The sequence below is a fragment of the Enhydra lutris genome, unplaced genomic scaffold, assembly GCF_002288905.1.
Source record: "Enhydra lutris kenyoni isolate GAN:26980312 unplaced genomic scaffold, ASM228890v2 scaffoldscaffold10, whole genome shotgun sequence".
In the NCBI taxonomy this organism is placed as follows: Eukaryota; Metazoa; Chordata; class Mammalia; order Carnivora; family Mustelidae; genus Enhydra; species Enhydra lutris.
The window spans coordinates 10,270,660-10,281,683 of NW_019154094.1; the positions used below are offsets into that span (position 1 = coordinate 10,270,660).

Here is an 11,024-nt window from a genome sequence, read left to right on the forward strand (position 1 = left end):
CCCAGTCCTCCTCCCCAGGACAACATCGGGGAGGCGGTGATCAAAGCCATCCAGCCGTACATTGACAATGAGGAGTTCCAGCCAGCCGCGATTGCCAAGGTGTCCAAGGCCTGCACCTCCATCTGCCAGTGGGTGCGCGCCATGCACAAGTACCACTTCGTGGCCAAGGCAGTGGAGCCCAAGCGGGTGAGGCCTGGGCACGGCTGGGGGGGAGGTGGCAGGAGGTGGGGGCTCCGCCGGGGCCCCTCCGCAAGCTGGCCCGGGCCCTCTGGCTGCAGCAAGCCCTGCGGGAGGCCCAAGATGACCTGGAGGTGACGCAGAGGGTCCTGGAGGAGGCCAAGCAGCGCCTGCACGAGGTGGAGGACGGCATCGCCACGATGCAGACCAAGTACCGGGAGTGCATCGCCAAGAAGGAGGAGCTGGAGCTGAAGTGTGAGCAGTGCGAGCAGCGGTTGGGCCGCGCCGATAAGGTGGGTCTCACAGTGGGGGCAGGAAGGGCCTGTGGGCTGCGAGGGTCTGCGGGGGTGTGGGGGGGCCTGCACCCCTTCCCCAGCCCCTGGCACGGCCACCCTCAGCCCACGCCCCGGGGCCGCCTCTGCAGCTCATCAACGGGCTGTCGGATGAGAAGGTGCGCTGGCAGGAGACCGTGGAGGACCTGGAGCATATGCTTGGCAACATCCCCGGGGACGTGCTGGTGGCTGCTGGCTTTGTGGCCTACCTGGGCCCCTTCACGGTGAGGAGCCTTCCAGCCCTCCCTGCGACAGCCTCACCTCTGCAAGGGGCAGCCTGCTGGGCAGCTCCTCCCTCAAGCGCTCCCTCCGCAATGCGCGCATCTCGGGTGCCCCATCTGGACCAGGCGCTATTGCGGGCCTGGGGGGTGAGGCAGTGCAGAAAACAGCCAGAAAACCCACCTGGCAAGGCTGGCCTTCTAGGGGAAGCCTGAGCCCGCTTGCTGGGGGCATCACACTCGGTCCTCACAGCCTCCTGGACAGGCAGGCCCATTGTCACTGCGCCTGTTTCACAGAGGAGGGGCTGAGGTTTATGGAGGCCAAGGAAGTCACCCAAAGTGAGACCTGAGTGCACATGTCTGACTCCACGTCTGGGATCTACTCCTGATTACAACTACTGAGTGCTGGGGGATAGCGGCAGCAGTGGGGAGGGAGAAGGGCGTCCTGTATGTCGTGGTGGGGTGGCCTGAGTCTGGCATCTCCCCAGGGCCAGTACCGCACGGTGCTCTATGACCACTGGGTCAAGCAGCTCACGAGACACAAGGTCCCGCACACGTCTGAGACCACGCTCATCGGGACGCTGGGAAACCCTGTGAAGATCCGCTCGTGGCAGGTGTCCACCCGGGGTGTGGGGTGGGGGGAGCTGGAGGGACTGGGCTGAGCCAGGAGCCTCCTGCTTCCCTCCCACTCTCTTTCCTCGGCCTGCTCAGAGGTGTCTCCCTTGAACCCGCCCACGCCCAGCAAGAGGGTGTGGGTTGGAGAGGAGAAAGCTGAACACGGCGTGGCACAGATCTAGCTAACCGGGGGCAGAGAATTCAAGGGGTACTTGCCAGAGTGGACTGGGGAAGGAGAGCAGCATCCAGGGGAAGTTAAGATTCTTAAGTTTTCTCCCCAAAAGTCAGATTTGAGCTAGACCCTAAAGGACAGGTAAAGTTGGCCCAGGGAGAAAACCAAGAGGCTATTGGCAGAGGCCAGGGGAGAGTGAAGACCAGGATACCAATGGCCTGTGGGCTCTAGAGAGGTGGTCTGAGGGAGAACTCAGTAGGCAAGAGGGCAGAGAGGCCCAGGGAAGGAGGGTGTCGGGATCCAGACAAGGAGCAGGAGAGAGTAGGAGGTCCTGTGGGGTGACACCTGTGCCCACTGTCCCCTGCCCCTTCCTCTAAGGGGGCGCCCTAAGGAGAGGGAGGAGATAGCCAAGCATGAAGCTGGGAGTAGAGGTGGGAGAGCCCTGACCCAGTCTGATGTCACACAGATTGCTGGCCTCCCCAACGACACGCTGTCAGTGGAGAATGGGGTCATCACCCAGTTCTCCCAACGCTGGACTCACTTCATCGACCCTCAGGGCCAAGCTAACAAATGGATCAAGAACATGGTGAGCCCACCTGCCTCGTGCCCCATCCCACGCAGATGGGCTTAGCCTCGGGCGGGCTGGCAGCTCCCACAGCCCCCACTTGCCCTCTCTGCCCACAGGAGAAGGAGAATGGGCTGGATGTGTTCAAGCTGAGCGACCGAGACTTCCTGCGTAGCATGGAAAATGCCATCCGCTTTGGCAAGCCCTGCCTTCTGGAGAATGTAGGCGAGGAGCTGGACCCGGCCCTGGAGCCAGTGCTGCTCAAGCAGGTGGGCCTGCATTGGCAGGGGGGTGGGCGCAGCCTGTCCGTCTGGACCGGGGGGGGGGTGGGGTGGGGGCAGGGCAGCCCCACTCTCTGCCTCTCTGGCGAAGCCCGGGCTGCAGCACTTGCCCCTCCCGCCCACCACAGACATACAAGCAGCAGGGGAACATAGTGTTGAAGCTGGGGGACACGGTGATCCCCTACCATGAGGACTTCCGGATGTATATCACCACCAAGCTGCCCAACCCGCACTACACACCAGAGATCTCCACCAAAGTCACCCTCATCAACTTCACCCTGTCGCCCAGGTAAGTCCCCAGGCCCCAGACCCAGGGTGTCAGCTCAGCCTGGCTGCCTCCCTCCCACTCCCAGGCCAAGACTCTGTGGGTCTTTCCCAGAGGCTCTAGCAGCTTCTTCCCAGGTGCTCTGGCACCTCCACCAGCTCCCCATACTTGCCGCCATTTCCAGCTAAAAACCCCCGCCCCCAAGACCAGGAGCCCTTGATCGCTGGTCAGGACCCCTCCGCCTCCCCAGCGCTAGCCTGTCTTGTCTGGGTACCCTCCCCCAACAGCTCAGCGCTTGCCAGCACCTTGTGCACTCACCTCCATAGCGGCCCTGGAGCCCTGAGTCAGGCCCAACTAAGCCCTGTTTCCTGCCTTGCTGCTGTGAGCGAGGGCCGGGCTAATGGGTGCACAGTGCTGGCCGCCTGCCCAGAGCCCACAGGCCCACTCCATGCTCAGGCCTCCATGTCAGTGGCCACCGTGAACGTCCCCACAGACGAGGCGGTGAAAGGCCTATCCCCTACTGGTCACCCAGCCCCCTCCTGCTGAGAGGAAGTTTTTCAATGACCCCAACAGTTCACATATCTCACTACTGGCCCACTCCTGGGATTCCAGATTCCATCAGGGCTCTGTCTCACTGAGAACTGGTTATCCTGTGGGCAGGCTCTGCATTAGCCCTGCAGCCCAAGACAGAGGGGAGGCCTCCCAGGCCACCTCAGGCAGGGCTGCTGGGCTCTCGGAGCCCCAGGGTCACAGGTCGTAGGTGAACAGGCTCAAGGCTGGCCCTCTGGAGCCTACCAGGGGTTACAGACGCCGTGTCCCCTCCCTGGCAGTGGCCTAGAGGACCAGCTGCTGGGCCAGGTGGTGGCCGAGGAGCGGCCAGACCTGGAGGAAGCTAAGAACCAGCTGATTGTCAGTAACGCCAAGATGCACCAGGAGCTGAAGGACATCGAAGACCAGATCCTGTACAGGCTCAGCTCCTCCGAGGGCAACCCCGTAGACGACATGGAGCTCATCAAGGTGCTGGAAGCTTCCAAGATGAAAGCTGCTGAGATCCAGGTCAGCTACGGCCTCTCCCCGCTGCGACTCCGGCCTCACCTGCCCAGACCCCACCGCCTCAGGCCTGCCCCTGCCCACATCTGCCTGTCGCCCTCCCTCGGCCGACCCGGGCCTGACCACCACTCACCTGCGGTGCCTCCAGGCCAAAGTCAGGATCGCGGAGCAGACGGAGAAGGACATTGACCTCACACGCATGGAATACATCCCCGTGGCTGTTCGCACCCAGATCCTTTTCTTTTGTGTATCTGACCTGGCCAATGTGGACCCCATGTACCAGTACTCCCTGGAGTGGTTTCTCAACATCTTCCTCTCTGGCATCGCCAACTCGGAGAGGGCAGGTAGTCCCAGGTGCTGGGCTCCCACCCCGGCACAGACGTGACACGGGGACACGTCTCCACGGGGCGCACATAAACTCTTACCCATGGTCACTTGCACATTCTCTCAGATCAGCCATAACAACACACCCCTGCCCCCACCCTCTTCAGGGTCCCTTTGCTGACAACTCCATAGACCTCAAGGGGAGGCCCAGATGGGCCACATGGCTGCGGGGCAGACTGGCTGGGCTGGGCCCAAGCCCAGGGATCTCGCACCCCTCACCCCTCCCCGCGCACTGCCGTCCCCTCCCTGCCCTGCAGACAACCTGAAAAAACGTATTGCCAACATCAACCGCCACCTGACCTACAACCTGTACAGCAATGTCTGCCGCAGCCTCTTTGAGAAGCACAAGCTGATGTTTGCCTTCTTGCTGTGTGTCCGCATCATGATGAATGAGGGCAAGATCGACCAGGTACGTGAGCATCTGGCTGGGCCGCTGACCCAGGACAGATGGCCCAAGGAGGCGCTCTGTGGCCGGGCTGGGAGAACAGGGTGAAAGGAAAGAGAGGGCCAGGCATGAGGGCCCAGCGAGAGCAAAGGGCTCAGGAAACAGTTCCTTGCTTACGACAGCCGGAGACCCTGGGTTCCTTGTGGCCCGTGCTGTCCTGTGAGCACAGCCTTCTCAGAGCTGAGTGTGGTGGGAAGCCGGGACTGTCCCGAGCCTCCCAGAGCATGCTCTCAGGAGCCCCAGGTATTTGCCGTGTGTTGGGAGTCCCTGCCGAGGGAGTGCGTGTCACAGTGCCACAGCTACTGCCGCTCAAGCCTCGCTGTGAGCAGAAGCCTTGGGAAGCAGCTGAAATTCTCATTCTTCCTACTTTCCCAACTGAGGAGGCTGAGGCTCAGAGAGGTCACATCCTTTGAGGACACACAGCCAGGAAAACATGGAGCGGGGACCCTAACCTGACCTGTCTGACTGCCAGCCGCAGGGAAGACTCCATTTCTCTGGCTGAGAGGGCTAGGGGAGGCACTGCTGGGTGGGGTCCCAGAGGCAGGTCACAGGGCCCGTGCACTAGCCTCCCTCCGTCCCCTGCCAGGCTGAGTGGCGCTACCTCCTGTCTGGAGGCTCCATCCAGGTCATGACTGAGAACCCGGCACCTGACTGGCTGTCAGACCGGGCCTGGCGAGATATCCTGGCACTCTCTAATCTGCCAGCCTTCTCCTCTTTTGCTGATGACTTCCCAAAGCACCTCTCAGAATTCCAATCCATCTTTGACAGCCTTGAGCCCCACAGGTGAGCTGCACCCCAGGGCCAAGCAGGGTGGGCACACGGAGGGGAGAGACCCCAGGGACAGGCCTGCCCAGGAGGTTTGAGAAGCCACCTGGGGGTGCCCTGCAGCTGTGGCTACATCCCATCCATGCCCCCAGCCATGCACCCTCCAGGGACCGCACTCTCCCCAGCCACCTAGCCGGCAGAGTCCCTGGGGCCAGTGCCCTCCCACAGGTCAGCTCTTAGGGGGACATGGACACTGTCACAGGGAACCCTTGCCTGGCATCTGGAACGAGTACCTGGACCAGTTCCAGAAGCTGCTGGTTCTCCGCTGCTTGCGTGGGGACAAGGTCACCAATGCCATGCAGGATTTCGTGGCTGCCAACCTGGAGCCACGCTTCATTGAGCCCCAGGCAAGTGCCATCAGCCAGTGCCCTGGACAAGTCCCCACCTCTGGGTCCCGGGGGCCTGGCTGCACCTGGATAGACCATTTTGCAGCGTTGGTTGGGCTGGGACTTCTAGCCGCACCTTCCGAAAGCTCAGGGAGATTCCATTCCAGCCCCCCACTCCCACCCCTGGAAGCCTCTCTGAGAGCTCTCTGGAAGCCCCAGGACCCCCTGCTTTGCCCTGGTCCCTGCTCAGCCCCAGGCGACCCAGCATCTCTCCCTGACCTGCAGACAGCCAACCTGTCAGTGGTGTTCAAAGACTCCAGCTCCACCACGCCCCTCATCTTCGTGCTGTCGCCTGGCACTGATCCCGCTGCTGACCTCTACAAGTTTGCCGAAGAGATGAAGTTCTCCAAGAAGCTCTCTGCCATCTCCCTGGGCCAGGGCCAGGTAAGGACCAGGGGGGCAGTGGTGGAAGTCTGGAGGCTGGGCAGGTTGACCCCTCACTGCTCGGCCTTTCCGCCCCTTCCCCCTGCCTCCAGGGCCCTCGGGCAGAAGCCATGATGCGCAGTTCCATAGAGAGGGGCAAGTGGGTCTTCTTCCAGAACTGCCACCTGGCACCGAGCTGGATGCCGGCCCTGGAGCGCCTCATCGAGCACATCAACCCCGATAAGGTGCGCTGCCCCGGCTGCCACAGACCTGATGGCCTCCCTCACTGAGGGAGGGGACTGCCAACAGTCCCTCAGTCCCTCGACAGGGATGATGAGGCTGAATGAGATTGTCCCCCAGAGCGCTCAGCACAGCCTGGGCATACCGCACTCAGGAAGGGGTATATGAAACATGCCTTCTCAGTGCATTCTCCCCTTGCATTACTGTTACCAGTGGTGACGTGACTTGCCCACATCCACCCAGCACAGACTGGTGATGCTGGGACCTGCCAAAGCCCATATTCTTCTCTCTTTCCCCTTTGGTGGGGAGGCAGGGTGCAGAGGGAGAGAGAATCCCAAGCAGGCTCCAGGCCCAGCACAGAGCCAATGCAGGGTTTGGTCTCAGGACACTGAGATCATGACCTGATAAAACCGATATTCTCAATCAGTGGTCTGCTGGCCTGGCCTGGCCCAGCCCACCCAGGGGAGGGTCAAGCTGCAGGTGGCCCAGGGCTCCTGGTGGGAGGGAACCTGGTGTGGGGCCGCCACTGGGCGTGGGTCCCCATGCTCACCGGTTGTGTGGCCGCCAGGTGCACCGGGACTTCCGCCTGTGGCTCACCAGCTTGCCCAGCAACAAGTTTCCAGTGTCCATCCTGCAGAATGGCTCCAAGATGACCATTGAGCCGCCCCGAGGCGTCAAGGCCAACCTGCTCAAGTCTTACAGCAGCCTGAGCGACGACCTCCTCAACTCCTGCCACAAGGTGAGGCATAGGGGTGCACACTCGCCCCCCACCACTGCCTGGGCCCCGGCCCCACCCCTCACTCCCCTGCCATCCTGCCTCTCACAGGTGATGGAGTTCAAGTCCCTGCTGCTGTCTCTGTGCCTATTCCACGGGAACGCGCTGGAGCGCCGCAAGTTTGGGCCCCTGGGCTTCAACATCCCCTACGAGTTCACGGATGGGGACCTGCGCATCTGTATCAGCCAGCTCAAGATGTTTCTGGACGAGTACGACGACATCCCCTACAAGGTGGGCTGGGGACAGGCTGGGGTGGGCCGGTGGGCGCGTGCGGGGGGGCCCTCACCCACCCACCCCATAGGTCCTGAAGTACACGGCTGGGGAGATCAACTACGGGGGCCGTGTCACCGATGACTGGGACCGTCGCTGCATCATGAACATCCTGGAAGACTATTACAGCCCCTCCGTGCTCTTCCACGATCACAGCTACAGCGCCTCGGGCATCTACCACCAGATCCAGCCCACCTATGACCTCAATGTGAGCACGTCCCCCATGGCCCAGGCAGCCTGCCAGGCCGGGCTGCCAGGGTGCTGCGAGCGTCCGGGAGCTGGGTGTGGGGAAGCATGGTCCTGTTCCCTCAGTGGCTCTTTTTCCTGGATTACTCCATCCCACAAACATAGCCACAGTGAGGGAGGCAGACCCAGGCCCTGCCTCCAGGAGCTGGGGCTCTGTGGAGCGAGGCCAGAGGGAGCTGAGTGTAATTATCCAGTTGAGGCAGCGCAGCCCCTCCAAGGGTCCCAGAGGACATGGTGCTTCAGCTAAGATGCGTGTGGGGCCTGCAGAACTGGGGTGGGTGTCGGAATGTGGTCCTCACTGGAAGGAGAGAAGCCCCCATGACTGGAACAGTTGAATGAGGGAGCAGGATGACAGCAGGAAGAGGGCTGGGAGGGAGGCGACGTCTACCCACACAGCCCCTCAGAAGCCATGCAGCCCTAAGAAGAGGGAGATGCACGAGGGCGTCCAGAGTTGGAGGCAAGCGGGAGTTGTGCCCTGTTGGAGGGACCCCCCCACCGACCACAGGCTGGGAGTAGAGCAAGGTTTCAGTTGTGGTCCTCCTACCCTCCAGGGCTACCTCTCCTACATCAAAGGCCTCCCTCTCAATGACATGCCTGAGATCTTTGGCCTGCACGACAATGCCAACATCACCTTCGCCCAGAATGAGACTTACGCCCTGCTCGGTGCCATCATCCAGCTGCAACCCAGATCATCCTCCATAGGAGGCCAGGGCCGGGAGGAGGTAGGTGGCAGCAGGGGGCAGAGGGCCATGGGTTGGGCAGGGTCGGTCTCCCACCCACTATCCTGCCTGCTCCCCTGTGGGAAGGAACCCAGTGCCTGTGGAATCCGGCAAGAATTAAGTAAGGGGTGCTGGCCCTGACCCCCTGTGTGTGTCCCTTTGCCCCCACAGATAGTGGAGGATATGGCCCACAGTATTCTGCTCCAGACTCCTGAGCCCATCAACTTGCAGCTGGTAATGGCCAAGTACCCCGTGCTGTATGAGGAGTCGATGAACACAGTGCTAGTCCAGGAGGTCATTCGGTAATCCCCCTGCCATCCACCCCCAGCCCTGAGTTAGTGCGGAGAGTCATTATCATAGAGAAATGGCAGCAGCGGCTCCTCCAGGCCAGGTGCAACATCAAGTCTGTGCTCGGGCGCAGCCACATTTATTGTCCCACTCCCATCAGACAAGGAAGCCAAGGCCCAAATGGTCAAGTGACCTAAGGTTACACGTGTGCTAAGGAGCAGAGCTGAGATCAGTACTCAGGCCGCCTGACTCAGCTCTGTGCTCTTAGCCCCATGTCGTGCCGTTGTTTTTCTGTCTGTCTGTGGTCTACAACTGGAGAGTACGGGTACTACTCCCCTCACCCCCAGACTGCTGCCTTCTTCCTTGCCGCTGGCCCCACAGGTACAACCGGCTGCTGCAGGTGATCACAGAGACACTTCGAGACCTGCTCAAGGCTCTCAAGGGGCTGGTGGTGATGTCCTCACAGCTGGAGCTGATGGCTACCAGCCTGTACAACAATGCTGTGCCTGAGCTCTGGAATGCTAAGGCCTACCCGTCGCTCAAGCCGCTGTCCTCCTGGGTCATGGACCTGATGCAGCGCCTGGACTTCCTGCAGGCCTGGATCCAAGGCGGCATCCCAGCTGTCTTCTGGATCAGTGGCTTCTTCTTCCCCCAGGCCTTCCTGACGGGCACGCTGCAGAACTTTGCTCGCAAGTCTGTCATCTCCATTGACACCATCTCGTTTGATTTCCAGGTTTGCACACAGCCAAGGTCAGGCTAGGGTCAGGCTGGGGTATGGCCTGGGTCAGGCCCCCAGTATTTACAGGTCCAGATAGGAGGGGCGCTGAGGCCACAGCTGGCTGCCAGATGGGGGTCCTGAGTGGGGTTCAGGGGGCAGGGAGAGCCAAACCAGAGGAGGCTATGAGCCCCCAGGAAATCCCTAGGGGCAGGACACAGACTGCAGGCGGCCAGCTAAAATGGTGGGTGAGTGGGGCATCTGGGTGGCTCAGTCAGTGAAGCGTCTGCCTTTGGCTCAGGTCATGGTCCCAAGATCCTGGGATCAAGCCCTGTGTTGGACTCCCTGCTTAGCAGAGAGTCTGCTTCTCCTCTCCCTCTGCCCCTCACCCTGTTTGTGCTCTCTCTATTGCTCTTTCTCAAATAAATAAATAAATAAAAATCTTAAAAAGAAACAAAACAAAACAAAATAAAATGGTGGGTAAGTAATGGGCAGGTGGGCAGAATTCAGGAGGGAGTTTGTGCCTCCTGACCCAAATCCTAACCCAGATCCCAGGTGTTTACATGTGCAGGGGCATGTCTGTGTGCCCACCACAGGTACTGCGGCAGTCTGTGTCGGAGCTCAAGAAAAGACCCAGTGAGGGGTGCTACATCCATGGACTGTTCCTGGAAGGTGCCCGCTGGGACCCTGTGGCCTTCCAGCTGGCTGAGTCTCGGCCCAAGGAGCTATACACAGAGATGGCTGTTATCTGGCTTCTGCCAACGCACAACCGTAAGATCCAGAACCAGGACTTCTACCTGTGCCCCATCTACAAGACACTGACCCGAGCAGGTACGGGCCCAGGGCGGGGAACCTGCACCACAGGTGCGGGCCCAGGTTAGCTGAATAGGATGGCTGACAGAGGCCAGTCAGCCCTTCTGAGAGTGACCGGGCCAGGACAGAGCTAGACCACCGGCAGGCAGGGAGGGGAATGCCCAGAGCTTGGGCTCAGTCTGTACGAAGTGGCCTCTGAGCTCCCCACCCTCTTGCCTCCCTCAGCAGACCCACCTGGGTCTTGGGAGCCCCCGTCTGCTAATGAGGGTTCCTGGGGCTAACAGACTTGGATGGGAGGTGGGCCTGGGCTGGGTCCAACAGGGAGTGAGCAGTGGCCCCCAACTCTCCCATTCCTGTCCTCAGTCATCAGTGTAATAACCCTGGGCAGGCCTGAGCCTTGGCAAGACCCATTCACCAGGCAGGTCTCCTCTCGGCTCAGGGCTGCTGCTTGCCCCCAGCTCAGTCTGCTGAGTCCATTGCCTTTATCCTGTCCCTACCCTGTCCCCGCTCTTGTGAAGACAACTTAACCCTCCCTTCTTGCCTGCTCCAGGAACACTATCAACCACAGGCCACTCAACCAACTACATCATTGCTGTGGAGCTCCCCTCCCATCAGCCCCAGCGACACTGGATAAAGCGTGGTGTGGCGCTCATCTGTGCCCTGGACTACTAGACTCAGGAAGAAGAGTTGGGGCCATTAAATACGTTTTCTAAGCAGTCCAGCGGGGCTTCTGCTGCTTGTGTCAGTGCCTGTCCACAGGGTTCACTGCCGGGGTAGCAGTGCGGCAGCCTCAGGAGTGAATGTGCTTAGCAGCGGGGACGGGGCAGAGGGACAGCTTTGGCCTGCTGGACCTGTCCAAATGAACAAGGGTAGAGATGTG

At 60.9% G+C, this 11,024-nt stretch overlaps 1 protein-coding gene across 1 annotated transcript in view; it reads left to right on the forward strand.

The window, feature by feature from the left end:
• The window catches only part of LOC111143889 (dynein axonemal heavy chain 1), a 72,120-nt gene extending 61,304 nt beyond the window's left edge, over window positions 1–10,816 (forward strand). The window contains exons 56-77 of the mRNA XM_022497930.1: window positions 19–186; window positions 279–470; window positions 602–733; window positions 1,216–1,341; window positions 1,981–2,100; window positions 2,199–2,348; window positions 2,489–2,649; window positions 3,456–3,681; window positions 3,824–4,019; window positions 4,317–4,468; window positions 5,091–5,287; window positions 5,532–5,676; window positions 5,941–6,099; window positions 6,192–6,323; window positions 6,887–7,057; window positions 7,145–7,324; window positions 7,395–7,571; window positions 8,161–8,331; window positions 8,500–8,630; window positions 8,998–9,349; window positions 9,928–10,162; window positions 10,695–10,816. Of these exons, the coding sequence (XP_022353638.1) occupies window positions 19–186; window positions 279–470; window positions 602–733; window positions 1,216–1,341; window positions 1,981–2,100; window positions 2,199–2,348; window positions 2,489–2,649; window positions 3,456–3,681; window positions 3,824–4,019; window positions 4,317–4,468; window positions 5,091–5,287; window positions 5,532–5,676; window positions 5,941–6,099; window positions 6,192–6,323; window positions 6,887–7,057; window positions 7,145–7,324; window positions 7,395–7,571; window positions 8,161–8,331; window positions 8,500–8,630; window positions 8,998–9,349; window positions 9,928–10,162; window positions 10,695–10,816 (3,795 nt within the window). The remainder of the gene's footprint in view (window positions 1–18; window positions 187–278; window positions 471–601; window positions 734–1,215; window positions 1,342–1,980; window positions 2,101–2,198; window positions 2,349–2,488; window positions 2,650–3,455; window positions 3,682–3,823; window positions 4,020–4,316; window positions 4,469–5,090; window positions 5,288–5,531; window positions 5,677–5,940; window positions 6,100–6,191; window positions 6,324–6,886; window positions 7,058–7,144; window positions 7,325–7,394; window positions 7,572–8,160; window positions 8,332–8,499; window positions 8,631–8,997; window positions 9,350–9,927; window positions 10,163–10,694) is intronic.
• Window positions 10,817–11,024: the final 208 nt, after the last annotated feature.